Raw genomic sequence first — 27,642 nt, forward strand, 5'->3', positions numbered from 1 at the left:
CAAGACGTAAAGCCATTATAAGAATCTGTCACAACAGCACGACAAGAAGCTGTACGTATAAGGTCATAGTATAGGGAACAGCAAAATATAAAAATTATCCTCATCGACTGGTGATAGCCATTACAAATGTAAATTCATGGGGACATAAAGTTGATCTTCATCACATCATTGCATTTAACTTTTTTCTATGGACTTAAATACGCCTGGTGGTGTGGTATCGAGAGCTTAGCTCTTGGCGGCACCAGCCTTGATGTGCAGGATATCGCCGTCCTCGACGACGTATTCCTTACCCTTGGTCATGATCTTGCCCTTGGCCTTGACCTCGGACTCGTCACCGAGCTCCTTTAGGGTGTTGTAGTTGAAGACGAGAGCCTGGATGAAGGTCTTCTCGAAATCGGTGTGAATGACACCGGCAGCCTGAGGCGCCTTGGTGCCAGTTCGGATGGTCCACTGTCGAACCTCATCAGGTCCAACGGTGAAGAAGCTGCCAAGCTGAAGGGTCTTGCGCATCTGAAGAATGACCTTGGGCAGAACAGAGTCGGCTCCGACGTTCTTCTGCTCCTCCTTGGCCTCAGCCTCGGTCTCGAACTGAGTAAGACGAGACTCGTAAGAGACGGAGACGGGAATGAGAGGGTCGCCCTTGGCGTTCTCGTTGATCCACTCGACAATCTTGGGAAGATGCTTGTTCTTCTTGCGGATGAAGTCCTTCTCAGACAAGTTGACGAGGTAGACAACGGGCTTGGCGGTCAGGAGGAAGAGAGGGTTGATGACCTCAATCTGGATGAGAATGTCAGTGAGGGTTCTCATGAGTTTTTTCCAACATCAACAAGTGTGAAGATTTACGATCAGAGTAAAGTTTATCTCACAATGCCTCTAGCGTTAATAGGTGAGGCATTCGACGAGCTGGGTTATAGATTCAGGCCTTATGGCCTTTTGTCATCAGGAAAGCAAGATGTGAAGAGCAAAAGAAATGGAAGAAAAGTTCTTACCTCCTTAGGGCCCCAGGTACCCTTGCGGACATCCTTGCCCTGGTTGAGCCAGTCCAAGATCTTCTCAATGGTTTCCTGTTCTTGCTTGGCCTTCTTCTGCTCCAGAGACTGGCCACCCATGCGGGTCTTCTTCTTCTGGTTCTCGAGGGCCTTCTCAACGAACTCAATATCCTTGAGTCGCAGCTCCTCGCTGATGATGTCAAGATCACGGGTGGGGTTCACGTCACCCTCAATGTGGATAATCTCGGCATCATCGAAGCAACGAACAACCTGGAAGATGGCATCGACGGCGCGAATGTGCGACAAGAAAGCGTTTCCAAGACCAGCACCGGTTGATGAGCCGCGGGTAAGACCAGCGATATCGTAAACGGTCAAGTTGGCGGGAACAACGGACTTGGGCTTGTACTTCTCAACGAGCCAGTCGAACCGGTCATCGGGAACGACGACGCGGGCTTCCTCAGGGTCGATGGTGGCATAGGGGAAGTTCTTGATGCTGTCAGCACCCCGATACTAAAGACGGCGGATGGCGAGGGGGCTTCATACAGCTGGGTTACCGAGGTTAGACTTGGTAATGGCCTGGAAGAGAGTAGATTTGCCGACGTTGGCCAAACCGACCTGGACTATGGTTAGCACGTGGCATACATCATCGATAGGATATTGTCACGCACAATACCACTCTTCAAGTTGTTTCCAGGCCTGCCCAGAGGGATCTTCTCCTCGACGACTTGCTTCTTAGGAGGCATCTTGCGTGACTTGGCGTAGTTACGACGTTGAACGAAGAAAGCTAGGCCCAAGTGTGTGGATGGAACGTGTCCAAGAGCTGCAGAGCTTGCTGCGCGGGGTGCAAGAGGAGGAAAAGAAGCGAAGAAGATGGAAGATTTGATGGACTTCGTGGTGAAGTATTCAGGTTGGCTAGTGCCAACCTCGGACGGCTTCGAGAGCGAGAGCGACGACGAAGAGAAAGGGAAGAAAGGGAAGTTGAAGAGGGAGAAAAAATATTTCTCTTTTTATTTTCCGCGAGCCGAGCTTGGGGAGATGAGATGAGAATTTGTTCGTGACCCCACCTTGCTGGGGTTTAGAGAGGTTGGGCTGTGCCAAGATCTTTCGGATAGCGGGAAAAGGTAGTTCCGGCTGGAATTCGAAGACGACGTCATTGGCTGACGAAAGCAGCTGGGCATAAAGGTACCAACCAAGCTGTGCGCAGAAGGACCCTGGGCCTGGATCCAGGATCCAGTGAACAGGCACAGTATGTCACGGAGCCTAGGCCCTGTGGTTTTAGGTGTCCGTCTTTGGAAATGCCTGACCTGAGTTACCTGAGGTTACCTAAAGTTAGTAGAGAGTAGTACAGAGGCAGAGTGACCTAGGTTTTGGATTTCGCCGGGCTTGATCTGACAGGAACGACAGGAGCTCAGCCGGGCCGGCCAGTCCGATTCCTTCAGTGATTTCCTTTCTTCTTCACTTCTATTCATCAACCTTTCAAGTTAGAATATTCATCTTCTCTTCGTGCCCCGCGATTCTTTGTCTTGTCAATACGCCTACGGACACCAACCTACAGCACTATAAGCCTCATTGGCCTGCCATTTCCCCAGCTCAGCCCCGCTGACCCGTCAGCTGCAAACCCCAAAGCTTCGAGCCACTTGACGTCGCAATAGTTGCAGTGTCTGTATCAGCTTTTGCATGATGCCGCGTCACAAGAAGAGCTCTTCGGTGAGCAGATCTCACCGCTCAACATTATCTTTATCCAAAACTGAGATCACTATACATGTCTATGATCTACTGCCAGTAAGTGAAGTCGCTCACACTCATCTCACTAGCTTTCATGAGCATGACGCTGATACGCGCGGCATGACAGCCCGGCCGATTATCGTCCGTATTATGGACAGTAGGCGCCTCACTACTTCATTCGGGTGTCGTGATCAACGGGAGGGAATACGCCTATGGTGGGCATGATAAAAGAGGCCTCACGGGTGTATACTGGACAAAGCCCCGGACCGAACCGCCCGGAGGCACTTTTCGATGCGAGATCCTGCACGGATTCACTCTTGCGACAGAAGACGAGATTAATGCGACTCTACAATCTGCCTCTGAAGAGTTTCTGGGCACTTCATACAACCTTCTGACCAAGAACTGCAACCATTTCACCTCTTATCTTTGCAAGAGACTCACAGGACAGTCAGGCCCATCATGGTTAAACCGTGCCGCCAGTATCGGAGTTGCGCTCCCTTGTGTCGTCCCTCGAGATTGGATTGAACCACCCGAATACGACACCAGCGAAGGTGCGCTGTTGGATGATTACGACAATTCGAACGACGATAACTCTCATACGTTGAAGAAAGCGACGGACCCCCATCTGCTAATGGGAGACAACGATAGCAACGAAGATGACGAGTGGGACAGCGCAGAAGAAAGACGACGAGGCGGCAGTGGGAAGGGCAAGCAGGCCCTCCGCGATTCCGCCGGGCGTCGTTTACCACCAGCTGAGAGGGCCATCCGATGATAGAGTATAAATGAGGCTGCGGTGTTAAATGGAGTTTGGCGTTTCGAGGTACCGTTTCCATGGGTTAGCACGATACCAATGGCTTTATAGTCTAGGAGCAGATCATTCGTTTGGGAACTTGCAAGCAAAGCAAGCTGTGCCTTGTTCGTTTGTATAGTACAGGTCGTACAGAGTATAGTACATTCACTTTCTCAACCTCCGCGGCGAAGTGATATTCTCATGTGAGCATATTCCCAAAAATGTGCCCGAGTTCCAATTCCAATTCCAATTCTAGTCCAAAATTCCAGACTTTTATAGACGTCGAGGTTTCTCACTCCTGGTACCACCAAACTTGATTCTGGTCGAGTCGGCTACACGGACAATCTTGTCTCGTAATACCTTGCCCTCGGGGCTCATCAGAACCTTCAGAGCAGCCTCTCGTCCCTGACCGAAGCCGCGTAGCACAACCTCTAGTCGGTTCATCTTCATGGGCCAGCCGTTGTGGATTAATCGCTCCAGGACATACTTGGTGAGGGAGTAGGCGGAATCGAATAGACCACGGCGAGACTTGCGGAAACCAATGTTGCCGGCTGACAGAGAGATAATTGGTTCTCGATTGGGCTTGGTGCAAGTGATGTGGGTGTTGTGCTTGTGGGAGTAGATGTGGAAGTGGTATGGCTCGAGATCGTCCTCCTTTGCCTCGGCCTGTCGACGGGTATCTCTGGATAGTGGGCTCGTATCGATGTTGGAAGACTTGTCAAGTGTCTTGAAGACAAGACTTTGGGAGAGGTTGGCCATGGCATTGTTGGGAGAGGATCTCGTCTTGGACGTCTCTGAGGGGCCGTAGATGTTCTCTAACAGCGAGGCCGTACTGGGTCGGCTCGGTGCCCTTCTGGGTTTATCATCGCGGTTGGACTTTGTCTGGGAGATGGAGCGAGCGATTTGAAATGACGACTTTTGGACGTTGGCTCGGGAGGATTGAAAGAGCGATTGCGCCGCGAGGCGACTTGTCAATGAGCGACTCATTTTGTTCGCATTTGCCTGGACCTGTCGTTAATTGATGATCTACCTCCTGGCAATTTTTACTCACGGCTGTAAACTTCCCCCACGAGCCGGGGCTGGACGGGGAGCAGTTCTACCGAGGCTTTGCCGTCTCGGTGTTTGTCTTCCTTGACTTTCCGCCCCCGGACCGAGATCGCAAACCAAAATTTCGTCCGGGAATTCCACCACCTTCCACCATCCATCTCGGCATCTCTCCAAACCCACGCCCAGTCTTTTTTTTCTGGAGGGATTTGTCTCCTTGTGTTGTCGTAATAATGAACTCCCTCGCAAGAAAGACGGCCTCCTCGGAGCTCGCCTTTTCGCGGGCTTCTGCTCATGTCTCATCCGCTGGCAGATCTCCCGCCTACCGAAGATTAGCATCCCAGCTCTCTCAGAATGCCTCCAACAACGGTGCGAGGCAACAAAGCTCAGTGCTTTCCGGCTCAGTTCGATCACCATTGAGGTCTTCTTTTGTCCCCGCCGAGCTTCGTTACTCCCCCACTTATACCGCTCAATCTCGTCTCTTCCACCTTTCCAGCCGCTTACACCAAGAGAAGCCTCAAACTGAACAAAAACCCTCAACTGCTGCACCCACCGACGCAAAAGAGAAGAAGCCCACTGAAGCTGGCGCCGAATCCGAGGCCAAGCCCGAAGAGGAGCAGTCCAAGAAGACCGAGGATGGTGAGAATGCCGGAAAGGAAGGAAAAGAAGAGGGCGAGGGTGAAGGTGAGGGCAAGGACAAAGATAAGAAGAAGGAGGATGCCCCTCCCCCTCCTCCTCATGGCGACAAGACCCCCTGGCAGGTTTTCATGGAGACCATGAACACTGAGTTCCAGAAGTCGCAAGAATGGAACGAGTCGACCAAGCAGATCGCTGCGTCTGCTAACCAATTCGCCGAGAGTGAAGGTGTGCGACGTGCTCGCGAGGCCTACGAGAAGTCCACTGGCGCTGTTTCCTCGACTCTTGGAAAGGGTGCCAAGGTCACTGCTGGCGCCATTGGCAAGGGTGCTTCTTGGACTTGGGATACCTCGGTCGTCAAGGGTGTTCGCAAGGCCGCTAATGTCACGGGAGATGCCGTGGACAAGGCTACCCAGCCTATCCGAAACACGGAGGCTTACAAGAATGTCAAGAACGTCATTGACGATGGTAGCTCTTCACGGTACGGTGGCTGGGTTGAGAAGGAGGAGCGCAGGAAACGCCGAGAGGCACTCGACAAGCAGCGGGGTTACAAGGCGGCTGCACCTATGGAGGAGGACATTAAGTGAGTATCCTTACAATCTCTCTCATTCGAATCTGGGCTAACAAGAGACAGTGCTGGCACCAGTGTTACCGTTCACAAGGACGCTGCTTGGAAGGAGGCTTGGAGAGATTTCCGCGACCAGAACAAGTATGTGCAAGGACTTTTCAGCTTGAGGGGCAAGTATGAGGAGTCTGAGAACCCTCTTGTATCGACCGCTCGAAGTATCACCGACCGCATCGGAGGCTTCTTCGCCGAGAACGAGACTGCCATGGTCATCAAGAAGTTCAGGTCCATGGACCCCAATTTCCAGACAGAGCCTTTCCTTCAGGAGCTTCGAGAGTACATTCTTCCCGAGGTGTTGGACGCTTACGTCAAGGGTGATGCCGAGACACTGAAGCTCTGGCTTTCTGCCGCTCAGTACTCTGTGTACGAGGCCCTCACCAAGCAATACCTACAGGCTGGCATGAAGTCGGACGGAAAGATCCTGGATATTCGAAATGTCGACATTCTACGAGCCCGCATGCTTGATCCTGGTGAGGTTCCTGTCTTCATCATCACCTGCCGCACACAAGAGGTTCACGTCTACCGCAACGCCAAGACGAACGAGCTTGCTGCCGGTATGGAGGACAAGGTCCAACTGGTCACTTATGCCATTGGTATCACACGAGTACCAGAAGATGTCAACAATCCCGAGACAAGGGGCTGGCGTCTGATTGAGATGCAGAAGAGTGGACGGGACTGGTACTAAAAGAAACAGTCATTTTAACGCGGCGTCAAGGGGTTGGGAATCTGCCTTTGTTGGATACCTATGAGATGAGAAGGAATCGAAGGCGAACACGGGAGCATCGCCTAATGTGTGTTGATTACTGTAAAATATGTTCTATCATGTGAAAATATCAGGGCGGGCTCTCGACACGAAAAAAAGACAACACCACCAATACCACCACAACCACCACGACACAACACGACGTACAACTATCAAACAAAACAAGCATTTTCTGGAGAATGGGTTTGGGGCTGTTAAACAGCAAGAAAATTGACTACTACCACGCCGCTCTGCTTGCCTCGGGACGAGGCTCTTTTTATGTATGATTATGGAGGGGAATAGGGGCATTGGGCCGGGCATCATTGGTGGGAGGAAGATGGACTTATAGACATGTTCAAAAGTTGCCTTGGTTTTCAAGGTCGGTGCAATCTATCCAGGCGTATAGCCGAAACAGTTCAAACAACCATTGCCCCGTTCTTTGACAAAGTGAAATCCGCTTGCACGGCTCAATATTGTTTAACAGCCCAGTCGTGTCGCCACTCATGCTCCTTGACCGTCCCGTCTCTCTTTCAAGATCCTTCTAACCTCCATCAACTCCTTACCCAGCAAATTCTCACCCCACGAGTCTCTCGCAGCATCTGCATCTGCAGCTTTAAACCCAACGCCCCAAACCCGATCAAACGGACTGGCCTCGACAAGTTCTCTGTCGCCTGTGTTGATCAACATATCTGCTAAAGAACCATCAATGGGCCAGTGTGATGAGCTTGGTTGATTTGCACCAGGCGTGCCTCTCTTGAAACCCTCCTCTGTGATGGCACGTGTGAACTTGAGGACGTTGCCCTTTCGAACTATGTCACGCCGATGCTTAAGCCAGACTGTTTCGTCAAAGTTCTTCACCTGGCGGCCGAGAGACTTGACCTTTCGGGGATGGCCTGTCTTGAGGACCTCAAGCGCGGTGGCTTCGTCGTTGAATAGGATGGCCTTTTGATGCATCATGTAACTTGGAATAGGTCAACATCGACCTTGAATTCTGTATCGGTAGAAGTGACTGGACCTACTGCTCTGCCGTTTTGTATGTCTTTTTCTCATCCTCGTCATCCTTGAAAGGACAATAATACCATTGTGATAGGTATCCTGTTGCTGGGTCTGTTTCACGCCAGAAATACACTGGGCCGGGATTTGATACTGTAGCCATTTTTGCTGAGTAGCGATGAATAGAGATACGAGAATTGAAAGAAAGTCTTGACGAGATTTTATACATTTGTATCTTTCGCCTGGATTGAAAGTGCACGTTGTGACCGTGAATGAGGCTGTGGCTGAGTATGGGCAGTTGAGTCAGACGGGGAAGCCAAGGTTGACTTTCTTGCTGTGGCTTTTTCAAGGTCGACTCGTACAAAAGCATGGAACAGATATAGAGAGTCGAGAAACCTGAGTTGTTGCTCTCTTTGAGGCTGAAGTGCCACGGTAGTAATAGATACACAACGTAAGCTGTCTTAGAGGGACATGTATCAGAGATGTCCACCACTCTCATGTCCTCCGTGTTATATCGGCAGCAATAGAATAAAGCCAACTTAAGCAAGATGAAAGCAACTACAGATAGGCCACTTCATTTAGAGGCGTATTGCTACGTTATTCGATATGGTTTCCGGTGTGAGTCATGCATGACTTGCTGTTGATAGGGTTTAGCACTCTTGGCAGAGAATGACCAAGAGCTTGAATGGTGAGGGATCGAGCAAGTGATTTGTTTGAGTATGTAAATGCGTACCTATCCATCACGAGACGTTATATATTAGATCCCAACACATTGTATAGCATGTATTTCTCTTACAGGCTCCACCATGAGCAAGCCCAGTAATGAGCCATGGTTAGGTAGTTGTAACGACTTGAGTTATGTAGCCCAGAAGCCCACATTGGCCATGCCACTTAACACAAGCAGAAAGATGATTGGTATGCAAGAGTAATTTACCATGACTTGCATACCTAGCCAAAGCCAGTCGTGGTTGATAATCGCCGATGCCGTCAGAGCAAAGTTATAGTACCAATTAAGATAGTTGCTGCTATCCAACATCGGGGGCTTGGTGTAGGGGGATCACGTTCGCTTTGCATTGTGTCGAATGCTTGCGAAAGGTCGGGGGTTCAAATCCCTCAGCCTCCATTTTTGCCCTCAACATGTTGGGCGATACTTTCGAGGACTTCTTTTTCGCTCAGTATGATCGCATTGGATAAAGAAGATCATAAAAGAAACCATTTCTTATGACTTTGGCTGTTTTTGAAGCTCCTAAACTTATGCTGTGAGTGATGTTAGCAGCGGCAAAATCACCTGCTCTAACATGGATCATCGTTACGAAAAGCTTTGGATGAAAAGAAAACAGAGCCTTGTAGTTGTAATAATGCTTCAATCCCCAGCTGTCTTGCCTTGGGGGCCTCAATTAATGCTGTCGACTTCTGAGCTTCATCCTTTGCACCACGTAATTGCCCCTCATGTCAGCATCTCGACTGTATGGAGCTCTGGCCAAGTGTTTCTTTGAATCATGGCAACACAAGGTCATGAGACAGATAGCCCGTGGTATTGGATCGCGGCCAGCTTCATGTTTGAGCAATCTCAAGGGCATAAACCAGTTGCCGGAAATATTACCGGAGGCTCCGAAGCCAACTTCCGTCCAAAACGCCGCGCCGGAGCATAAAGTGGGGGAGAACCCCAAGGAACCACCGGGAGCTACGGGGGGGAGGGGGACCCCATCACTTTCTTACCTTGGTTCTTGGTTCTCCAACATCTAACAAACACCTTCACTCAACCATCTCGGCTGAACTCGACACTCCAGGCACATCATCAGAAGAGACATCGCAAAGATGGAGCACGTCGAGCAACACATGGCTCAACAAGCCAGCCAAGAAACGTATGTCATCCCCCCTCTGCTCTCTGAGCTCCGTCACTAACTCCCCCCCCCAGCGCTTCCCTCTTCACACCCCTCAACCTCATCCTCCTCAGCGCCGTCCTATACACAACCTACTCCATGCTCCGCTCCTCGCCACCGCCATCTCTCCCCCGCGACGCGCCCTCAACCGTCTTCAAAACATACACTCCCCACACGCTCCTCCCCTTCAACGGCGAGGAGGATCGGCCTGTCTTTCTCGCTGTGCGCGGTCGCGTTTTCGACGTCTCGCCTGGCCGTAACTTCTACGGCCCTGGTGGTCCTTATAGCAACTTTGCCGGTCGGGATGCGAGCCGAGGTCTTGCTTGTGGAAGCTTTGATGAGGATATGTTGACTAAGGATCTGGATGGTCCGCTTGATAAGCTCGAGGGACTCGATGCGGAGCAGATGGAGGCGCTCCAGGGCTGGGAGGAGAGATTCTTGGAGAAGTACAACGTTGTTGGAAAGCTGGTTTCTGTGCAGGACTACGAGTCCCAGAAGGCTTAAGAGGTCAATTCCTAGACCCTTGCGCGATTCGACTACAAAGCATATCTCGGAGCACAATCAGCATGATGGGACATATCAGGGTACATGAGCGACTCGCATTCCTTCATTACTATAACTATAACAAAGAAAAAAAAACCTCCCATCTACCCAGTTAGGGCGATCAGACACATACCCATCACTCTATCCCGACGAGTTGCCTCAACAAGTCCTGCCCTACCCAACAAAGTAATAAAAAAAGCGTAGAAAAGCAGGGTTCCACGTAAACCAAACTCCGTGCAATGCCTCCTGTACATTTTTGCGTGAAAGCTACGCAGTGTGTCCTGGATCAGAAACCAAAAACACTATATATATCCTGTAAAAGAAAAAACAACAACAATGGCGAGCTTGCCTAGACTGAGATCGATATAGAAAGGGAAACAAAGAGAGGGCTTTTCTTTTCGCTGCTCAAATCATACACGTGCCTTATTGCATCTCTAAGATTGTTGCTGCTTTGCGAAGAAGCGCTGCCGTCTTGGCAACTATGGGTTTGGCGGCTTTCCAGTCTCCCTCCTCGATGCAGTCGCGAATAGCAGGGAAGATGGCTCCGTCGTTGGACCAAGCCTCTGGTCCGAAGACGACGTTCTTGAACTGTGTTCGGTTGGGAATCTAGAGATAGAGTTAGCTTGAGTCTCCCAGTCAGTCTCATAAGGGGGACATACACCACCACCGATTTCAATGTCCAGTAACGCCGTCTCAAAGTATGCCATCTTGTTATTGTATGCAAGTCGGGAGGCACCAATATCATTGGCCTCCCAGCCTCCATTGCCTAAGACCTCACGGTCCCATTCCATTTCCCACTTCTCGAATGTGGCGACGTTGTGTTGAACAAGTGTTGCAGCGTCCTTGAGCTCCTTGAAAGCATCTTTCTCGCCCTTGGGCTGGCCACCCATTTGCTTAAGTGCCCACTTCTCGAGATCTTTGACCCATTGGCCCAGTCTCTGTGCATACCAGCCCATATCAAACGGCATGATGGGCCGATCGGCCATGTCGAGAATGAGCAGAGCTATCACTTGTCCCATTGCACCGTGGTACTCGAAGTCGGGATCAATGAAGTTGTCCACCAATCCAATCTTGTCGTAGCTTGAGTGGTGAGGGACCTGGCCCCCCCTGAAGGCCAAATCGAGCGCACTTGTTCCTGCGATATCCTGGAATGGAATGTGGTCACCACGTCCCTCTGGCTGCTTCAGCTCGGCATGGCTCTGATCCCAAAGGTCCTTCAATGTACTATTAGTAGAGGGGTCGATAACTCGGCCCAGGGCATGAAGAAGAGACTTTCGGAACACCGGCGATCCTGAAGCATGCAGGTCTTTTCCGACAACAGCCGCCCCAAGATTGAGGTAGGCAAATGCATTGTCACGCAGGGCCTCTGAGTTATGCTCGACATACTCAGTTGAGCCAATCAGGTTGTACGCAGATGCATCCCAAGACATAAATTCGATGGTCCTCAACGGCCTCCAGCCTCGCTGTACAAGATCTCCGAAGATTCGAGCCATCTCAATCATGACAGCTGTGCCTGAGTGGGGGTCCGTTGCACCGAAAGCCCAAGAATCTCGCTGATTGCCGATGATGATAGACTTAGACGTCTGCTCCATGCCATTGATTCGACCATAAACATTCCAAATAGTATGCAGTGAATCCTCATCTTGCTCGTTCTTCAACCGCACAATTGGGGATTTCTCGCTGCCGGTCCACCACTCGACGTCTGGGACGCCGCCCTCCCACTTATTAGGCACCTTTTCGCCATAACCCTTGACATGCTGTAGCAGAACCTTGGCATCCCTCCAAGCGAGAGGGAGACTGGGGATGCCGACAAGTCCTTTGGCCTTGTCGAGTGTGATTCGCTGATCACCCTTGCTACCATAACCTGGCGACAAGGGGTCACCAATTCCCCAGTTTGTTAGACCTACAGAGCCTCTTTGAACACCATCTGAGGGCATATACAATCCTTCAGGAGCCACAACACCCTTCTTGAAACCGTCATCCGCAGGATCGGAGTAGATGAGACAGCCAGCAAAGCCTGCCAACTCGGCTGCTTTGACCTTGAGAGCTTGGTTCTCCAGAGGACCACCGTTCTTCACTAACGCAATAGCTCCCGTGGCATTGATACCTTTGCTTGCAAGATGCTTGAAATCGTCTCTTGTACCATAGTTGGCGTAGATTAGGGGTCCCTTGACGTCTCCCGACTTTGAGTACCCGTGGAAGGCGTACGTTTGTCGACCTGCTGTTTCGCCTCCGACTTCCTCCTCTTCTAGCTTAGCCGTCCATTTGGCCTTCTTGAGATCCTTATCGTCCATGATCTGCACCACACGACCGTCCTTGCGGGGATAGTTGAGATAAACCTGATACTCATCCATCATAACCTCGTCCAGTAGTGCCCTGCTGAACATGGCCTGAACATCCAACGCGGTCGCATAATCACCCTCGGTACCAGCAATATGGGCATAATTCGAAAAGTGCTGTACTGAAGCGCGCATTCTCATGGGATCGACGGTACGCAGCAAATGGGCTCTAAGGTCCTCGGGGTTGAAACGGAAGCCACCCCCTAATCTATCTGACAAACCACCAAACATATCGCTGGCGAAGAGCAGATAGAAAAATCCCAGAATAATCGTGAGTGCCAAAATGCGCACACAAAACAAGATGACGGTTGTTTTGTCCACCTTCGGTATGTTCCACCTCCTCGTTGTCTGGCTTGGCGTCTCCTCATTCTCACCCGTGGCATCCTCGGCGGTATCGGCAGCTGGCGCATCAGCTCGTTGAGGTAACTGTATGCGTAATCGTGGTAGTCTCGGCCTCCAGGACCATTTCCACCGCGGTAGAGTCAGATAGGACCCTATTCGCTTCCCCCACTGAGATCCTCGGGATCGGTCGGGTTCTTCGATCTCCATCTCCTGCATCTCACGTCGAACCTGCGCGGCTTCATCGTCACTCTCGCTATCGCTGGCCCATAAACTGTCCTCATCGTCGGTCTCTACTGTTGGTGGTCGATAACCGTCGGGTCTGCGGGAGGAACTGGCGCCACTCGAATGTTGTAGGAGTCCCTGTGATTCCGCCTCTGTTGCACTACGCTCGTTTGTCGGGGACCTCGGAGCAGGAGCCCAGTCGTCTGGATCGTAATGACTACCACTGGCCACGGCCTGATCATAGGTAGGCGGTATGGGATCATAGAAAGGAGTCTTTTCGGAAGGCATCTTGAAGGTGATGGAGCGCTAACCGCGCCCTCGGTTGTCGTATATTCAATCCGATGGAAGCTGGTTTAGGCGTGTCACAAAGCAGTCGAGATAGGCAGTGCCATTCGCTGAAGGGGATCGGATAAAAAGGAGCGGGCGAATCGCGGTTTCGATCGATCGATACGAAGCAATTAAGTTAAGATGAGCGAGGTGCAAGCACGAAAGGAGCGTTAAGAAAGAGAGACAAGAGACAGACGCCAGAAGCGCATCGTCAAACCAATAGGTCCAGGCCTGCTTAAGCTCAGACTCGAGATGTTGTTGACTAGGTAAAGAAAAGGAAGGGGAGAAAAGGCTGAGATGATTAAAGTCAAAGTAATGTACCGAGTTACGTTGATGGCTGCAGGTATAGTACAAATCCAATGCGCTGCGACGGGGGGGATGATGGCGAACCTAATGGAGTGTCCACGTAAGGTAGGGGACCGGAGTCCACTGTAACCATAACCCGCCGGTTAGTACGGAGTACGGAGTAAAAAGACAGACAGCAGAAGAAGACACCCAACCCGACAAAGTTGGTCGAGGTCTCAAGTGGCTGAGTTGACCCGGAAGACTTGGCAAGCCTTGGCCTTTGGAAACTTTGACAAAATGCCAGTAAAAACACTATGACAGGTACTATACTATGCTACAGCTCACACCTCTTCTTTTCACCAGATCACACGTGAAAATGTCACACATACTAACACTATCTATCTATCTACCTATTTGACTATCTCAGAGGCATCCAAGGAGTTTGCCAGGCCAGGCCAGGCTAGGCCTTGTCTTGTCTCGGCTCTCACAATCACTCTCACTCTCCTGAATCCGCCCGTGCACGCCACCAGGATTACCCCACAAAAGCTGGGATAAGGAGACAGCCTAACTCGGACAGGGAGGTGATGTGCGTATCATCGCTTTGCTTCTGGACTCGAGGTAAAGTTAAGGGACGTGCCAGCTAATTTGTTCAGCCGTAATTCGAGATAAAGAATGCATAACTTATATAGTGAGCCCAAAAATAGCCAAAGCCTCACCCCACGCAATCCTGTCCGAGGGTTACATAAGGTAGGTAGGTAGGTAGCTTTAGTACTTAGTTACTCTGTATATGTATATATCTCAATCAGGGGTTGGTGACAGCGAAACCCTCAAAACTCTCACTGTCGCAGGGGACTCAGCTTGGCTTCACCGCGCATATCATCAATTTTTGGGGCAAAGTTTACATATATACAACTAGTGGACCTGCGACCTCCTCGATTCATGCCTGCAGGTTAAAAATTATCTATCGCTATGCCGCTCAATCACTTTCTCTCTCCTTCAATCACCAATGAATTAGACCTCAGTTCGGCGTCAGAACGACTCCCTCATATTGTCGACTTCGGATGTTCTCCAATGTCTGATGGAAGTGCCGGCGGCTGTTCTCAACTGAAGCAGAATCTTGTTGGTTGCCGGCCAGATTAGAGTGGATGAGTTCAATGAGACCATTGAGGTACTTGGTTGTGACCTGCTCGAGTTAGCAATTGCTTCAACACTTCCAGGATCGAGCTCGGCTCACTGATTCGTTTTGTTGGTCAAAGTAATACACATAGCGGTCCAGAATCTCAACAAAGAGTTCAATCGATGTGGCCGTCTCCATGCAGGAATCGGCAACACGAAGAGCACGCTGAAGACATTCGAGTACTCGCTTACCATCGCGGTAAAGCTATGCAGGTCAGCCAAGGGTTCTTCGTACGTGGATTGATACATACCTCTGTTTCTTCCGACTCGCCATTCGACGCCATGGGAGTTGCCCACCACAAGTGACTCGCCAGATACACAGCGCGGCATTGATCGGGCTTGCGTAGCAGCTTGCTGCCGTGCTGTGCGCACTTGGTGATGAGAGTGTCGTAATTCTCCTTTCCAAAATTGCGTGTCTGGTGGAGAGCAGTAGCAATCACACAGACAGCCTGGAACTGAGCCTTCGAATCCGAAACTGCCTCCTCATACACTGTGAAGGCTTGCGCAAAGAATTCATATGCAACCTCTTCAAACCCGGTCAGATCGGCTGTTTGACCAGCAGAGGCAAAGAGACGCAGCGCCATCTCTGCAGCCCCAGAGCCGTTAACACGGGTGTACAGCGTGCTGAGCGCTGAGTGCATAAACTTGAACAGAGCATTACTCTGTGTCTCCCAGTTGTCGTCAAAGTGCTCACGCTGCTTGAACTTTCGCGCCAACTTCATGCATGCTGTGACAAGAGGTGGCGTCGTCGTGCGGATACGCTCGTTTCCTTCCGAGTACGCCTTTCTTGTCATTTGGAGCAGCTTGAACTGAGTATCGTTGTCCTCGGCCTGCAGTAAGTGCACGATCCTGGCGAGCCATCCCTGCTCTTCCATTGTCTCGTCTGTCTCCACGGGACGTCGTTGGGCAACACCTGGGTATCCTTGAGGCGCCTGGGAACCCTCCTTGATGAGAACCTTCAGTACCTCCAACACGTTCTCAAGCTGTTCTGTAGTCGAGATCTTGGTCTGGTTTTTGGGCAAAGTGCGAGCGACACCACCAGCAACGGCTCGGCGGGTGGGGTATGATTGCGACTGGAAGAGAGGAACGTAGGTAGGAAGAGACAAAGCAGTGAAAGTGGAAACATATCGGCTAAGGGGCGCCTGAAGAAGAGCAAGCAGACTCTGCTGAGCAGGAGGCGAGTGAAGGTCAGCATTGTTAATATTCTCTCGAACCTTGGTAGTTGCGTAAGCCAGGATCTGGTCAACGTAGTCCAGTCTGTCGGGATAAATGTTCAGCGCAAGGTTGCAAAGTGACACCAGGAGTGCAATAATGTCTTGCACAGGGAGATGCTGGGCCTCCACCAAGTTCTTGACCTGGGCGAAGAAAACCTCGTAAAGCTGTACGGTGTCTGTAATTGACCCTTGACCGTTCACAGCGGTGGTTTCCGTATCCGCAACTGAAGGTGTAGACTCGGCGAGTGTGCTAGAGTCGTCGTTGCTGCTCTCACCAGCAGTTTCCTCTGGAGTCTCATCGGTGGCCTTGGCTGTAGACTCCTCGCCCTCGGGTGTACTGTCGGCATCGGCGGATTCGGCATCTTCAGCAGATTCACCCGCTTTACCATCAGGTGCAGATTGCTTAGACTCTGAAGGTGTGGCTGTCGATGCTTCTTTTTGAAGGTTTACCTTCTCCAACAGTTTTGCCAGCGCATCCGCCTCAATTTGAGCTTTATCTTCCGACTTGTCCTCCGGCCCATCGCGTTCAGCATATTCAGACAATCGATCCATCAGACCAATTACAATGGCCTTGACGTTGACATGGGGGTTGAGGCGTGAAACGGCACCAAGGAATTGGTCCAAGGTGTGCAGGTGAAATTCGTCCGGGAAAACTTGCGTAATCACCTCAAGGAGATACTCTTGGGCCAGAACGTCCCGGCATTGAACCACCTGCTCTAGCAGCGGTGCTAGAATACTAGACTTATACGTTTCGAGATCAACAAGCTGGCTTAGGCGTACGATATTGCTGCCAACCAGTAGCTGCAGTTCCTTCCGCTCCCGAATTCGCTGCTCGCGCTCTCTCGAGTGACCTTGGTGTTGTAGGCGAACCCATAGTTTGTTCATCTCGACGAAGTTTGTAAGCACGAAGTTGATGGAATCGCTAATGTTGCCTTCAGGGCCGTCACTCTCAGTAGTTGGCAGGTAGTCCCTCGCTTGGCCAGACAGGTAATATCGGAGGAAGAGTCCACGAATAGGGTGCTGAACGCCTCGGCTCATATCCATCATGTCCTTCATGAGCTCTTTAACAGGCGCATCTTCTATGGCCATGTAGGCGGTTCCCACAGTGATCATAAGATACAATCGTGGAACGATGTTGCCTGCATACTGGACGAGCTCGTAAAGGTCGGCCAGGTGGTTGACAGGGTGGTTCTCGCGAAGATGGACAGACAAGTATCGCAGGGCGTCGAACACTGACATGTACAGCTCGTAGTATTGCTTGGGTCCAAGACTGCTTGTGCGAAGCTCGGAAACCAGAGTCGAGCTACCAGGGTCAGCGATGCCATTCAGGGGACCGAGCTAACTATCGCGGCAATCATATACATACCAGCACTTGAGCGCATCCATTAACTTTCCAGGTGTATCGAGACATTTGCGCATAAGGGACGTCTGCTGTCGCACGGCTACGAGGGCATCTTCGAGCAGACGAGCCTGGTCCTCGGGGGGAGCTGGCGTGGCCATCTTGTCGGGCTATGACGGCGGGGTAGCTCGGAGCAGGTCAAGACAAGCCAAACCCCTAGCAATTCACTAGAATGCGACTGTAATAGACGCAATGGTGAAGGAGATGGCAGCGGGAGACGGAGGATGCGCGGAGCTGTCAGGTTGTCGTCGATAAGTTGCGCCGCATACAAGGCGCAGAACGAACGGGAGCGATGACGATACGGGGGGAGGCTGAGATAATGGATTGGATGGGTTGGGGTGGGCCTAAGCTCCGCTGGAAGACAGCGTATAATGGCGCTGTACCAGCTTGTCTTTAGGCGGCAGGGGCTCTTGGTCCGCCCCAGCCACCGGAACGGACTCAGTTCTGGAAAAGGAAGATACACGGCGCAGGGACTCATCACGTGGTGTCAAGGAGCAAGTCGTTCCTGCGTCAAAGACTGAAGATGTTCAACTCTATCAATTCACGCATCATGACCCAATTGTTTCACTATTATCGTTCAATATTCCTCATGTTCAATTATGTTTCGTCAACGGAATGTCCAAAGTGACCAATGCCAATCATACTTAGTTATGGTTAAATAAACTTCAATAACTCCTTCCAGTGCAACATGATAGCCACTCAACTGCGCCAGCTCCTCAACGTCTTACTTCAAATCCTCAAATGCATCTTTCAATCTTCCAAAGTCGTCAGACATCCATTTCTCTCACATTTTCTGGACCGGCCGAACACTCCAACACCACAATACTGTGGTTGTCCAACCCGCGCAGGAATCCCCAGATCATCGCGAAGAAAGTCCACCAACGACGTATCAATCGAAGATGAAAATGCGGCAAGGACCAGCATCATGTTCGACTCGGGATGAGGCAGGTTGTGAATATCAGCAACGATGACGACGTCCTTGATTGTTTTTATCGTTGCCAGTTCCCGCGCCCATTCCAAGCTTTCATGCCGAGTTGTATATAATAGTCGAAAGTCAGACACCGTCAAGCTCTGCGGGCCGTCCCATGACCCTCGTGGCCGAGCGCCTTCAATGACAAGTGTCAACTTATCCAAGCTTTGCAAACTTCGCAGCGAACGACACACAGAAGACCAGTCATATGAATCTGGTTCCATCACATTTGTTGGACTGCGCTTGTAGAGGCTGATCTCCCGGACTAAGTCTCTAGTGCGTGGCGTCTTATCAGTGAGGAAGGGCACCAAGGCCTCAAGGTCTTCGCCAAAGTGAAAAGCATGCTTGGTGTACAGGTAATGAGAGGCTTCCTCTCGGATTTTCCTGTTGATCTGCATAACTGCAGTGTGCATCGATCGGCGGGGACGAGGGTCGGCGCAATATGTCGTTTTGTATGACTTTCTTGCGATAGTTCGCTCCATTATATGATATGCTGAACGTTGGATCTTCGAACGGCGCGCCTCGTATTCACGTTTCGACTGATTTCGAATTGAAATATCTTTGGTCCCGCCGTTGTCGAGAAGATAGTCGTATATCAGCATGCGAATCTCGGGCGGGATTCGCAAGAGCATAGGTTCTTCTGCCATGATGGTTGAGTTGCGTAGCAATACCTGAGAGAAGGCGGGAGGTGTCGAAGTGATTTTTCAATGCCTTTCAACTGAGGAATTCTTTTTGAACGCCGATGACTCGGTGATGTCAGTCTTGGTGATTGTACTAGTCGATGGTGTCGACAAGTCGCTAACACGGTGACGGACAATGACGGATAACGCGAGGGATCTCACGTCAGAAGCCACTTCTTGCAATGCTAACAAAGATAACATAGACAACACGATGCTATCATCCAGCGGCAGTGCGACAACTACTTTATTTATGTCTGCAGACTGATCAGCAAATCGAAGGGGTCCGTCCATCAAGGTGCCCACTCCCGGACCTTGACGACCCAACCTTGGGGCCAAGGACGGCTTTGTCAAACCAATAAGTTCAAATCCAAGCCATTGAGCCAAATCTCAACACAGATTCGAAGCGACTCAAGCCCGGTCACCTTGCCGTCGGTGTGGCAGCCTTCCCCGTCCTTGCTCTCCGGCCGCCTTGTTTTCGTGGGGTAGTTCTTGATAAGGCAATCTACTGTGTAGGACGAGGTCCCCCCCCTCAGGGAGCAAGAAAACATCGGACCTTTATGTAGGGTGTCAAAATAAACTCACCAAAAGTTATCCTAGACTTATACTATGCTACCTAAGTCTTTTTATCATTTAGGATCAAGGTCCTGAGTTTTCTTTCCTCCCTTGCCACCCAAGCATACTCATTGGTTCAACCGCTAGCTGAAGTTCAACTTTTTCAGCTTCTTGTACTAGATGCTACCAATGTCGAAACCGTTGACGATTCTTTACAATTGCAGAGATTGAGCCATCCAATAACATAGAGAGTGGAGTGTAAGACTCTTCAAACAAGAGAACGGTCCGTTGTCTTGCGGACTGTGACCCTACAGATCGCATCGACCCCCACCACTAACACGCATCGCGGACCCAGAACTGTGAATGACGAGATTGAACTAAAGAAGCACTTTTCCCAACCTTTTAAAAGCTGAATCGCGTACAAATTCAAGTCCAACAAAGTGGCCTGTAGGTTCCAACAAATGTCAATACTTAACCGCCTTGTTGACGCACGCGATCCAACGCTGTACCTGAGAGACGTTTCTTTGTCATTGAGTTCAGCTAGTCACAAGATTGTCCATAAAGAACGACAATGATCTCATAGCCACTGGACTACCAACCTATTTGAGGTCATGGTCTCTCCAATGAGCACGGCGATGTCATATTATGTGGATATAATTCGCTCGAGAATCTCGTCCCGGGAGCCACTTGATAATGAGCTAGGTAGGTGTGCTTGTGTTAGGTAGTCTACAGTTCTTTGGAATACGTGGTTCCAAACATGGAATTATGCACTGGGCTACAAGCCTCTCATGCTGTTCCCTGGGGGCAGCTACCTGACCGTCTTCTGTCGATGTTGCACCGCGAAACGATAACTTATCATGGAGCAGATGCCGAGTCATGCAAGTTGGGCTAAGAATGCCGGTAAATGTGCTTCTTGTTGCGATAACGGGCCGTGGACTTGGCGATGTCAAAGTCGGAAAATCAACATGTTTTCTCTATGATTTTAAAACAAATTACCTAGGATACAATGGCCGCAAGCGTATAGGTGAGACAGGTAGGCTTTTGACCACCAGGGATGGCGATGAGGCACTGATAATGATGCATGTTTCTGGTGTCAAAGTACCACGCCCAGCTCGGCTCTTGCAAACCGAAAAAGTCCGTGATAGTCGGGATGGCCACTCTTGTTGGGGTGGACCATCCCATGCGACTATTATAGCGCCATCTACTGTACATACATTGAAGGTAATGATGGGTGCACATCGGTCAACACCTTCAGGTCCTCGGATTATCTCAAGGGCTCATTGTCAATCAGAGCTGAAAGCGAGACTACGCTTGCGAGTTGTTAGGATGTTTCTTCAGAATCTCAGTCGAAAAAGGGAAGATGTCAAGATGTAAATCGTCTTTTCTTCTAGAAGCTCACATAAAAGTTCTAGGGATTGCGATCCTTGCTAGCGTTGCATATCTTACGTCTTTGTGGTCCGCTGAAACACCACATATGCACTGCTGGCATCTGAATAAGCAAACTCGTTGTTTTACACTCGATCCTTCTCTTGAAGCCGTACAGTACCCTTCTCCCAGGCCTCATCTTAGCTTTCCGTATACGAGGGGGTAGTCATCTGAACTATGGCTAATCAGTTCTCTTTCCGCGACGCTTCTGTATCTTTTAATGATGCTCAATTCATCGCTAATGCAATGGACTCGACCATACCCTACCTTGTGGCGGCGGGAAACGCTGGTCAATGGGGAACTAAGCCCCTTTCTAGCAAGGAATCGTTCATGCAGAAGATGCATGATGCTGTCTCGAAATCGGAGCAGTTCTGTAGAACGGGGACTGGTGATCGAGAGAGGATATTTATCGCCGAGGTTGAAGATGATCAGGCCGACTCAGAATCCACTGCAAACGGAAACCTCTCTCGCCGCGTGGACGACAACGGAAACCCCTTTTTGTCCGTTGGTTTCGTCAAGATTGTTGAAGAACAGTTCGTGAGCTATCTGAAAGAGACGGAGAGTTTGAAAGCCCAGGTTGAACCTGCGTTGAAAAGGGGCAAGTTTGTCTTCCTCCAATACCTCGTCACTGATCACCGAGTTGGTGATAGACGTCGTGGGGCTGGGGCTGCTCTCCTTCAGAAAGTCAAGGACTATACTCTTGAGCGTGGTTGGAAGACGATCTGGCTTGATTGCTGGGATGGAGGTAATGGGCAGTTGGTGCAGTATGTTCCCAGAAGGACACCCTCGACTCGGTTCATTTTTAATGGTTACAGATACTACGTCGATCAAGGATTTGATATCATGGGGAGTTTTAGGGATGATGGTGATGATGATGATGATGGGTCTTCATGGAATGGCAAACTTTTCCGTATGGACTTGCGCTAGAAACTGCTACCGAAGCAAGCATCGTGTAGCCAGCACTGCCATCTCTATGTACATTCACTTCTCCAGAGGAGCCGTATCAGCGAAGCAGCCAAAGAAAGGGTCCCGCCCCCCGACAACTCCAGCCTCGGCTGCGAATTTCCTCAGGTCTTGGTTCTCCTCCTTACTCAGCGTCACCTTCGCTGCTCCCACGTTCTCTTCGAGATACTTGACGTTCTTCGTGCCAGGAATGACAAACATATTGGGGCTCTGCTCCAAGATCCAGGCCAGAACGAGCTGTGAGGATGTAAATCCCCTATTCTTGGCCAACTCATTGAACTGGTCCACAATCGTCAAGTTCTTCTTGAAGTTGTCACCCTGGAACCGCGTCAGGTTTCTTCGGGTATCTGTCGCTTCGAAATCATCGACAGAGCGGAAACGACCGGTCAAGATACCACGGCCAAGAGGTGAGTAGGCAAACACTGCCACGTCCAGCTCCTCGCAAGCCTTGAGAAGGTTTGTTCCTGAAGGACCTTCGATGTCGAGCGTCCAGGGGTTGTACTCGACTTGAACTGCTGAGATGGGATGGATGGCGTGGGCTCGGCGGAGAGTGGTAGACGAGATCTCTGAGAGGCCCAGGTACTTGACCTTTCCCTCACTATATGGGCATGAGTCCTGCTTAGCTTATTCCATGGTGGAATGACTTACTCAACTAATTGCTTCATTGCTTCCACAGTCTTCTCAATAGGCACATCCTCGTTTGCACGATGCATGTAGTACAAATCAATGTGCTCAACACCAAGCCTCTTCAAACTTCTCTCAATGCTCCTCTGCACATGCTCGGGCGACGAATCAGTAACGATCCCTTTCTCACCTACCCTCAGCCCAAACTTGGTCGCAAGGAAGATATCCTGACGACGTTCGGGGTGAAGTTTGAACCATTTGCCTACGACATCTTCACTGTCGCCGTAGACATCAGCTGTGTCCCAGTTGGTACAGCCGAGTTCCCATGCACGGTCGAGGAGTTTGAGGCGTTCTTCGTCAGATCTGGGGATGTTAGTGAGGCTCAGAAGCTGGGGATGTGATTCATACGTGGCTGCTCCGTATCCGACGCTGATTCCCATAAGACCCAGACCAATGGATGGGATCTTGGGGCCACTCTTGGTGAGTTGTCGAAGAGGGAGTTGGGCTGGAGGAGCCATGATGTAGTTCTCAGGAATGGAGTTTGGGCAGTTGGAGGAGATATTGACTGGATGTAAGTGGCCTGGTGTTTACGAAGGAGATACGTTCACAGACACAGAGAAGCTCTCTCCCTTTTATACATGTCCGACGCCTCATCATCATTCTGTTGACCGCCCTATCCCAGTCCAGGCTACGACATGATTTCCTGTGTCCTTCTTGATATTCGTTACATCAGTGTATGGAACGGGGTTAGCTTTGCGCCGACATCTTCTCATCCCCACACTTGCGGCCGAAAGACTGCTTGTCTCCGAAACCTTAAAGCATCTTGCATGAACGACTAAGGCAGCCTCGGTCTCGGGCAATATCTTATTCACCGTGAGGTTCGCGTCAGTGTAAGCCAGCTCAAAAGAAACCAAGTCAAAGGGAACAAAAAAATCTTGAATTCAGATCAAGGTATCAAACCCCACAAAAACGCTGTATTACACTAGTCCCTCTATTTTGTCTTGCGCCTCGCCTTGAATGTCTTGAGCGGATCTCGCTTCCTTGAGCCAACCTTAAATCCGCGACCCTTCTTACCCTTATGACCCTTGCGATCTTTCCTGAGTCCCACAAAGCCAATGTCGTTTGTCAAAGCTTGTTTGCCATCTTTGGGTAGGAGATACTCTGGGATATGCTTCAGGTGGGCTTGTTGTCTAGCAGTTCGAAGCTCACCGTCGTGGCGAAGATGGGCGAGTTCCATGGGGTTCTCCTCGAAATATCTGAACGATTTTTAGTACAGTTTGAATAGATGCGTTATTTTGCATGTGCTTACCTCTTCAGCTTCTCACTCTTCAACAGCTCCTGTCGCAATTCTCTTGTTCGGGCCTCTCGGATAGAAACCTTGGTAACCGCACGTAGAGCATCGTTCATTCGGTACCGGAAAGGGTCCACTTGCTTCATGTTGAAGTTGTAAGGCTTCACTTCTTTTCCTCGCTTGGCTTGCTGCCTGATGATCTTGGCCATAACCTTCTCGTCATTCTCCGAGGTTGGTGTGGATGTAGGCATGTGCTTTCGGTATAGATCCTTGGGGACGACGAATGACAGAGCCATGCCAGTCTGTCCAGCTCGCGCTGTACGCCCTATTCTATGTGTGTAGGCTGATGCTGTTGTGGGGAGATCGAAGTTGATGACTGCGGAAACTTTCTTGAAATCGACTCCTATAAATGTTGTCAGTGTAAGTCCTGTGCTTGGGTAACCCTCTACCATATAAATGACAGTCCTGGGCAAGCATACCTCTTGATACACCGTACTCTTTATCAGCGCCCTTGGACTTCTTGGCCTTCTTCTTTGGTCGCTTTGCTTCCGTTTCCGCATCATCTCCGTCACCCTGCTTCTCGGCATCCTCAGTCTCGCCTCCAACAGGTTCCTCTTCATCTCCCATCATCTCATTCTTCTCATCGGCAGCAATAATGATATCGTAAACGTGTTTGTTGAACTCCTCAACGACATGAACTCGCGAGTTCAGGGGAAGTTCGGAGTTCAAGATACAACTTCGAATGCCGAACTGCTCAAAAAAGAGCTTCAGGCGGTAGCATCGGTCAATGTCGCTCACAAAGATAATACACTTGCCCTTAATCAACTTAAGCTTAAAGATGACATAGGCGAGAAGGAACTTTTCATCTTCACCACACCTAGGAATATGTTAGCAACTGGCCTATTGTATCTGAATATCAGTAGAAAGTACTTGGCCACAAATTGGGTGATACCCTCGCCTTCAGCCTCCTTCTCCTTGAGATCCAACAATGTCGGGTCACGTCGGAAGATCCCCTTGAGTATGTCGACCTCATCTGTAAGAGTGGCGCTCATCATCATGACCTGAACACCCTTGGGGACTGATCGTGACAGGTTCTCCAGATCTTCACTGTAACCGTAGGAAAGAACAAGATCGGCTTCGTCCAGGATAAGATGTGTGAGCTTGTCGATTGAGAGTGCTGAAGAGTTGACATTGTGCCAGGCAGTCGCGGGGGTTGAGATAACGATGTCGGGCGACTTTGAAAGAAGGGCGCGTTGCACAGCATTAGAAACCTTGTCGGTCAACTTGACTGTGCTGATATCCTTTGCGCAGAAGGATGCAAATTGTTCGATGGCCTTGAAGACCTGGTCGGCAAGCTCGCGGGTGGGGACGAGGATGAGGGCAGTTGTGAAAGCAGCAGAGTCGGTCTAAGCCCATGACTATTAGCAAAGTCTTCAAGAATAGGATATCTCGAGAATCGGGGTGGCATACAGCTTTGCGCTTCAGAATGCTAGATAGCAGAGGCAGAACATAAGCTGCCGTCTTTCCAGAGCCACAGTCGGCCTTGGCCAAAACATCTTGTCCATTGAGAGCCAAAGGAATCGCTTTCCTCTGCACTAGTGTCGGCTTTGCAAACTTTTGCTGAGCGATAGCTTGTAGCAGTCTAGGATCGAGACCGAGATCGACGAAGGAAGTCTCATCCTCTTGTTTTTGCGAAGGCTTCGTAGGTTTTTCAACTTCGGTAGCAGCAGGCTTGTCGTCAGTAACTACCTCTTCTGTTTGATCGCGCTTTCGTTTCGATAAGGACCCCATTGTGTAAGTTGGGTGGTATGTGGTGTTGATGCTGCTGTTGGTGAATGTCTAGGAAAGATGGCGATTTCTCAGCTGCCCAGAGATAATCTTTCGCTGCTGGGTAACTTTTCCTCCAAATTTCCAGCGGGCTGAGGGGCAGCTACCCGGCGGACGGTTACTTGATTGGCTAATTGACCATCGAGCTAGCGGTCTTGGGCCTAGCTCGAGAAGTTGAAGAAAATCGTTCAGAGTTCGAACTTTTTTTCTTCTTATCGTGCTTATCAATCGAAACTTTGTCTAACCTTGTTAGGCTGGGAATAGCTTCGCGCTGCTGTTTTACTCATGCCCTTTTACATCTTGCGAAATCCCACAACAACCTGGAGGCACATGACTCCAAAGCTCTAATAACAGGTGCTATGGTTTCTCCTAGTTCTCTATCACAAGTACTTGCATAGGTACGAGTGCCTCAGGTAGAGACAATTGACAGCCTCAGCCAACATTATTGCATGTCCAAGTCAACTTCGCTACGATCACATAACAGAGAAAGACAAGAATCAGGCTTGATCATCAATAACAATTATTTTCATCATTCGCTCAGTTCATTATATCCCATGTCCCAAAATTCCAGGCTAACATATTCCCAAAGAAAACATCATCTATATCCCAATTCTATCGGTTCTTTTTTTGCTTTTGCTTTCATTCCCTCCTTACCACTTGATGACAGGGTTGGGGAAGTACTCGTTGATGAGCTCCATGTAGTAAGGCTTGAGCTTCTCAGCGTCGGGCACGCCGTCGCTCTTGGAGTACAAGTCATAGGGGTTGAAGGCGTTGACAGCCTTGAGCATCTCATGATCCTTGTCGCACATGAGGTGGCGGTAAGCTCCCTCGCGGTGCCAGGGGTAGAAGGAGTGGTAGCGGATCATGGCGAGAGCCTCGTCAGGGAGAGTGGACTGGTCCTTTACGACGTGGTAGAGGTACTCGTCGTGACCCCATGAGAGCATGACGTTGTCGAGGCCACAGTTGGGAGAGTAGATACCGTACTTGGTGTTGAAGTCGGGGTTGGTAGCATCAGGGTTGCCCTCAACAAAGGTCTCGGGGTAGATGATCTTGTCGGAGAAAGCACAGCCAACGGGGAATGTGTCACCAACAACGTCCCACTGACCCTGGGTCTCGAGCTCGGGAAAGAAGAGCATAAGCTTGCCAAGGTCGTGGATGAGACCAGTCAACTGCATCCATCGAGGCTTGCCATCGCGGCGAATAGCCTCGGCAGACTGAAGAAGATGCTGGATCTGAGAGAGGGAAGTATCAGGGTCAGACTCATCAACAAGGGTGTTGAGCTTCTCCATGGCCTCCCAAATGGTCATCTCGGCACGAGGACGAGAGGCGTTGTAGAAGCGGTTGCGGGCAGCGAGGTTGTAGGCAACGGTCTGCTTGTGGTGCTGCTCGCGGTAGAAGTTCTTGACGCGGTCGGTGGCATCGGCGTATTGGCGGAAGGTGTTCTTGTCCTTCTCCTTGTCGAACTTGGATGTCTCGTCGTACTTGATCACGTTGACATCGTCGATCTTGTCAGAGAGGACCTCGAGGGCTTGGCCATCGTGGCTAGAGAAATCGTCAACGACAGCGCCGGGGGCCATTGTGAATAATGTGATGCGTATAAGTGAAGTGATGGGAGGTAGTATGAGGTAAGTTAAAGAGAAGAGTCTTGTGTTGCTCTCGAAGATTCAGTTGTAGTTGAGAGTGTGAGGATGATGATGATGAGCTTGGAGAATTGAATCCCAAAAGAGGTGAGAAGGATGGTCTTATGTAGTAGTTGATGTCAAAACTATCCTTCCTTACAAGCCAACCTCATATCGAGAAGTTTTCGCTTTGCCCGCCCGCGCACACCATCAATGGATCCTTTCCCCTTCTTTTTCCCCCGCATAATCAAACTTGAAGTCGGGTACATGACCAATCTGCGTCATGTGAGTGGGTGTTTTTGCTCTACAATTCTCGTCAAGTTTTCGAGACTTGGTCGAGATCTGGAGAATGGTGGAACTCTGCGGGCAGAGTTTCTAAGTCGAGATAGACATATCGGGTTAGATCCGCCGGAACGA

The 27,642-nt window shown here is 50.3% G+C and overlaps 13 protein-coding genes and 1 non-coding gene across 14 annotated transcripts; 5 read left to right on the plus strand and 9 right to left on the minus strand.

Moving 5' to 3' along the window:
* Positions 1-225: 225 nt before the first annotated feature.
* FMAN_07787 (putative GTP-binding protein) lies at positions 226-1,732 on the minus strand (the record flags this gene model as incomplete). Its single annotated transcript, XM_041821184.1, has 4 exons — positions 226-777; positions 990-1,475; positions 1,533-1,604; positions 1,658-1,732. The coding sequence occupies 4 exons, from the start codon at positions 1,730-1,732 to the stop codon at positions 226-228; spliced, it is 1,185 nt and encodes a 394-aa protein (XP_041686989.1).
* Positions 1,733-2,669: 937 nt separating this feature from the next.
* FMAN_07788 (uncharacterized protein) lies at positions 2,670-3,486 on the plus strand (the record flags this gene model as incomplete). Its single annotated transcript, XM_041821185.1, has 2 exons — positions 2,670-2,771; positions 2,842-3,486. 2 exons carry the CDS (start codon positions 2,670-2,672, stop codon positions 3,484-3,486), a joined length of 747 nt encoding a protein of 248 aa, XP_041686990.1.
* A 291-nt stretch (positions 3,487-3,777) lies between these two features.
* FMAN_07789 (uncharacterized protein) lies at positions 3,778-4,491 on the minus strand (the record flags this gene model as incomplete). Its single annotated transcript, XM_041821186.1, has 1 exon — positions 3,778-4,491. The coding sequence occupies one exon, from the start codon at positions 4,489-4,491 to the stop codon at positions 3,778-3,780; it is 714 nt and encodes a 237-aa protein (XP_041686991.1).
* Positions 4,492-4,781: 290 nt separating this feature from the next.
* FMAN_07790 (uncharacterized protein) lies at positions 4,782-6,494 on the plus strand (the record flags this gene model as incomplete). The annotated part of the gene is made up of 2 exons (XM_041821187.1): positions 4,782-5,767; positions 5,819-6,494. The coding sequence occupies 2 exons, from the start codon at positions 4,782-4,784 to the stop codon at positions 6,492-6,494; spliced, it is 1,662 nt and encodes a 553-aa protein (XP_041686992.1).
* A 558-nt stretch (positions 6,495-7,052) lies between these two features.
* On the minus strand, positions 7,053-7,707 carry FMAN_07791 (uncharacterized protein; the record flags this gene model as incomplete). The annotated part of the gene is made up of 2 exons (XM_041821188.1): positions 7,053-7,512; positions 7,571-7,707. The coding sequence occupies 2 exons, from the start codon at positions 7,705-7,707 to the stop codon at positions 7,053-7,055; spliced, it is 597 nt and encodes a 198-aa protein (XP_041686993.1).
* Positions 7,708-8,581: 874 nt separating this feature from the next.
* Positions 8,582-8,667, plus strand: tRNA. Its single transcript is given in 2 exon segments — positions 8,582-8,617; positions 8,632-8,667. It is a non-coding gene; the product is annotated as a tRNA-Ala (tRNA).
* Positions 8,668-9,362: 695 nt separating this feature from the next.
* Positions 9,363-9,931, plus strand: FMAN_07792 (uncharacterized protein; the record flags this gene model as incomplete). The annotated part of the gene is made up of 2 exons (XM_041821189.1): positions 9,363-9,409; positions 9,463-9,931. The coding sequence occupies 2 exons, from the start codon at positions 9,363-9,365 to the stop codon at positions 9,929-9,931; spliced, it is 516 nt and encodes a 171-aa protein (XP_041686994.1).
* Positions 9,932-10,393: 462 nt separating this feature from the next.
* FMAN_07793 (uncharacterized protein) lies at positions 10,394-13,161 on the minus strand (the record flags this gene model as incomplete). The annotated part of the gene is made up of 2 exons (XM_041821191.1): positions 10,394-10,576; positions 10,630-13,161. 2 exons carry the CDS (start codon positions 13,159-13,161, stop codon positions 10,394-10,396), a joined length of 2,715 nt encoding a protein of 904 aa, XP_041686995.1.
* A 1,342-nt stretch (positions 13,162-14,503) lies between these two features.
* Positions 14,504-17,375, minus strand: FMAN_07794 (uncharacterized protein; the record flags this gene model as incomplete). The annotated part of the gene is made up of 4 exons (XM_041821192.1): positions 14,504-14,668; positions 14,720-14,866; positions 14,913-17,178; positions 17,242-17,375. 4 exons carry the CDS (start codon positions 17,373-17,375, stop codon positions 14,504-14,506), a joined length of 2,712 nt encoding a protein of 903 aa, XP_041686996.1.
* A 649-nt stretch (positions 17,376-18,024) lies between these two features.
* FMAN_07795 (uncharacterized protein) lies at positions 18,025-18,891 on the minus strand (the record flags this gene model as incomplete). Its single annotated transcript, XM_041821193.1, has 1 exon — positions 18,025-18,891. The coding sequence occupies one exon, from the start codon at positions 18,889-18,891 to the stop codon at positions 18,025-18,027; it is 867 nt and encodes a 288-aa protein (XP_041686997.1).
* A 2,187-nt stretch (positions 18,892-21,078) lies between these two features.
* Positions 21,079-21,828, plus strand: FMAN_07796 (uncharacterized protein; the record flags this gene model as incomplete). The annotated part of the gene is made up of 1 exon (XM_041821194.1): positions 21,079-21,828. One exon carries the CDS (start codon positions 21,079-21,081, stop codon positions 21,826-21,828), a length of 750 nt encoding a protein of 249 aa, XP_041686998.1.
* Positions 21,829-21,882: 54 nt separating this feature from the next.
* On the minus strand, positions 21,883-23,006 carry FMAN_07797 (uncharacterized protein; the record flags this gene model as incomplete). Its single annotated transcript, XM_041821195.1, has 3 exons — positions 21,883-22,462; positions 22,513-22,851; positions 22,897-23,006. The coding sequence occupies 3 exons, from the start codon at positions 23,004-23,006 to the stop codon at positions 21,883-21,885; spliced, it is 1,029 nt and encodes a 342-aa protein (XP_041686999.1).
* Positions 23,007-23,479: 473 nt separating this feature from the next.
* Positions 23,480-25,570, minus strand: FMAN_07798 (putative ATP dependent RNA helicase; the record flags this gene model as incomplete). Its single annotated transcript, XM_041821196.1, has 5 exons — positions 23,480-23,744; positions 23,798-24,182; positions 24,259-24,656; positions 24,710-25,185; positions 25,250-25,570. 5 exons carry the CDS (start codon positions 25,568-25,570, stop codon positions 23,480-23,482), a joined length of 1,845 nt encoding a protein of 614 aa, XP_041687000.1.
* Positions 25,571-26,256: 686 nt separating this feature from the next.
* On the minus strand, positions 26,257-27,183 carry FMAN_07799 (putative aldehyde reductase 6; the record flags this gene model as incomplete). Its single annotated transcript, XM_041821197.1, has 1 exon — positions 26,257-27,183. The coding sequence occupies one exon, from the start codon at positions 27,181-27,183 to the stop codon at positions 26,257-26,259; it is 927 nt and encodes a 308-aa protein (XP_041687001.1).
* Positions 27,184-27,642: the final 459 nt, after the last annotated feature.

The sequence above is a fragment of the Fusarium mangiferae genome, assembly GCF_900044065.1.
Source record: "Fusarium mangiferae strain MRC7560 genome assembly, contig: FMAN_scaffold012, whole genome shotgun sequence".
Classification (NCBI taxonomy): domain Eukaryota; kingdom Fungi; phylum Ascomycota; class Sordariomycetes; order Hypocreales; family Nectriaceae; genus Fusarium; species Fusarium mangiferae.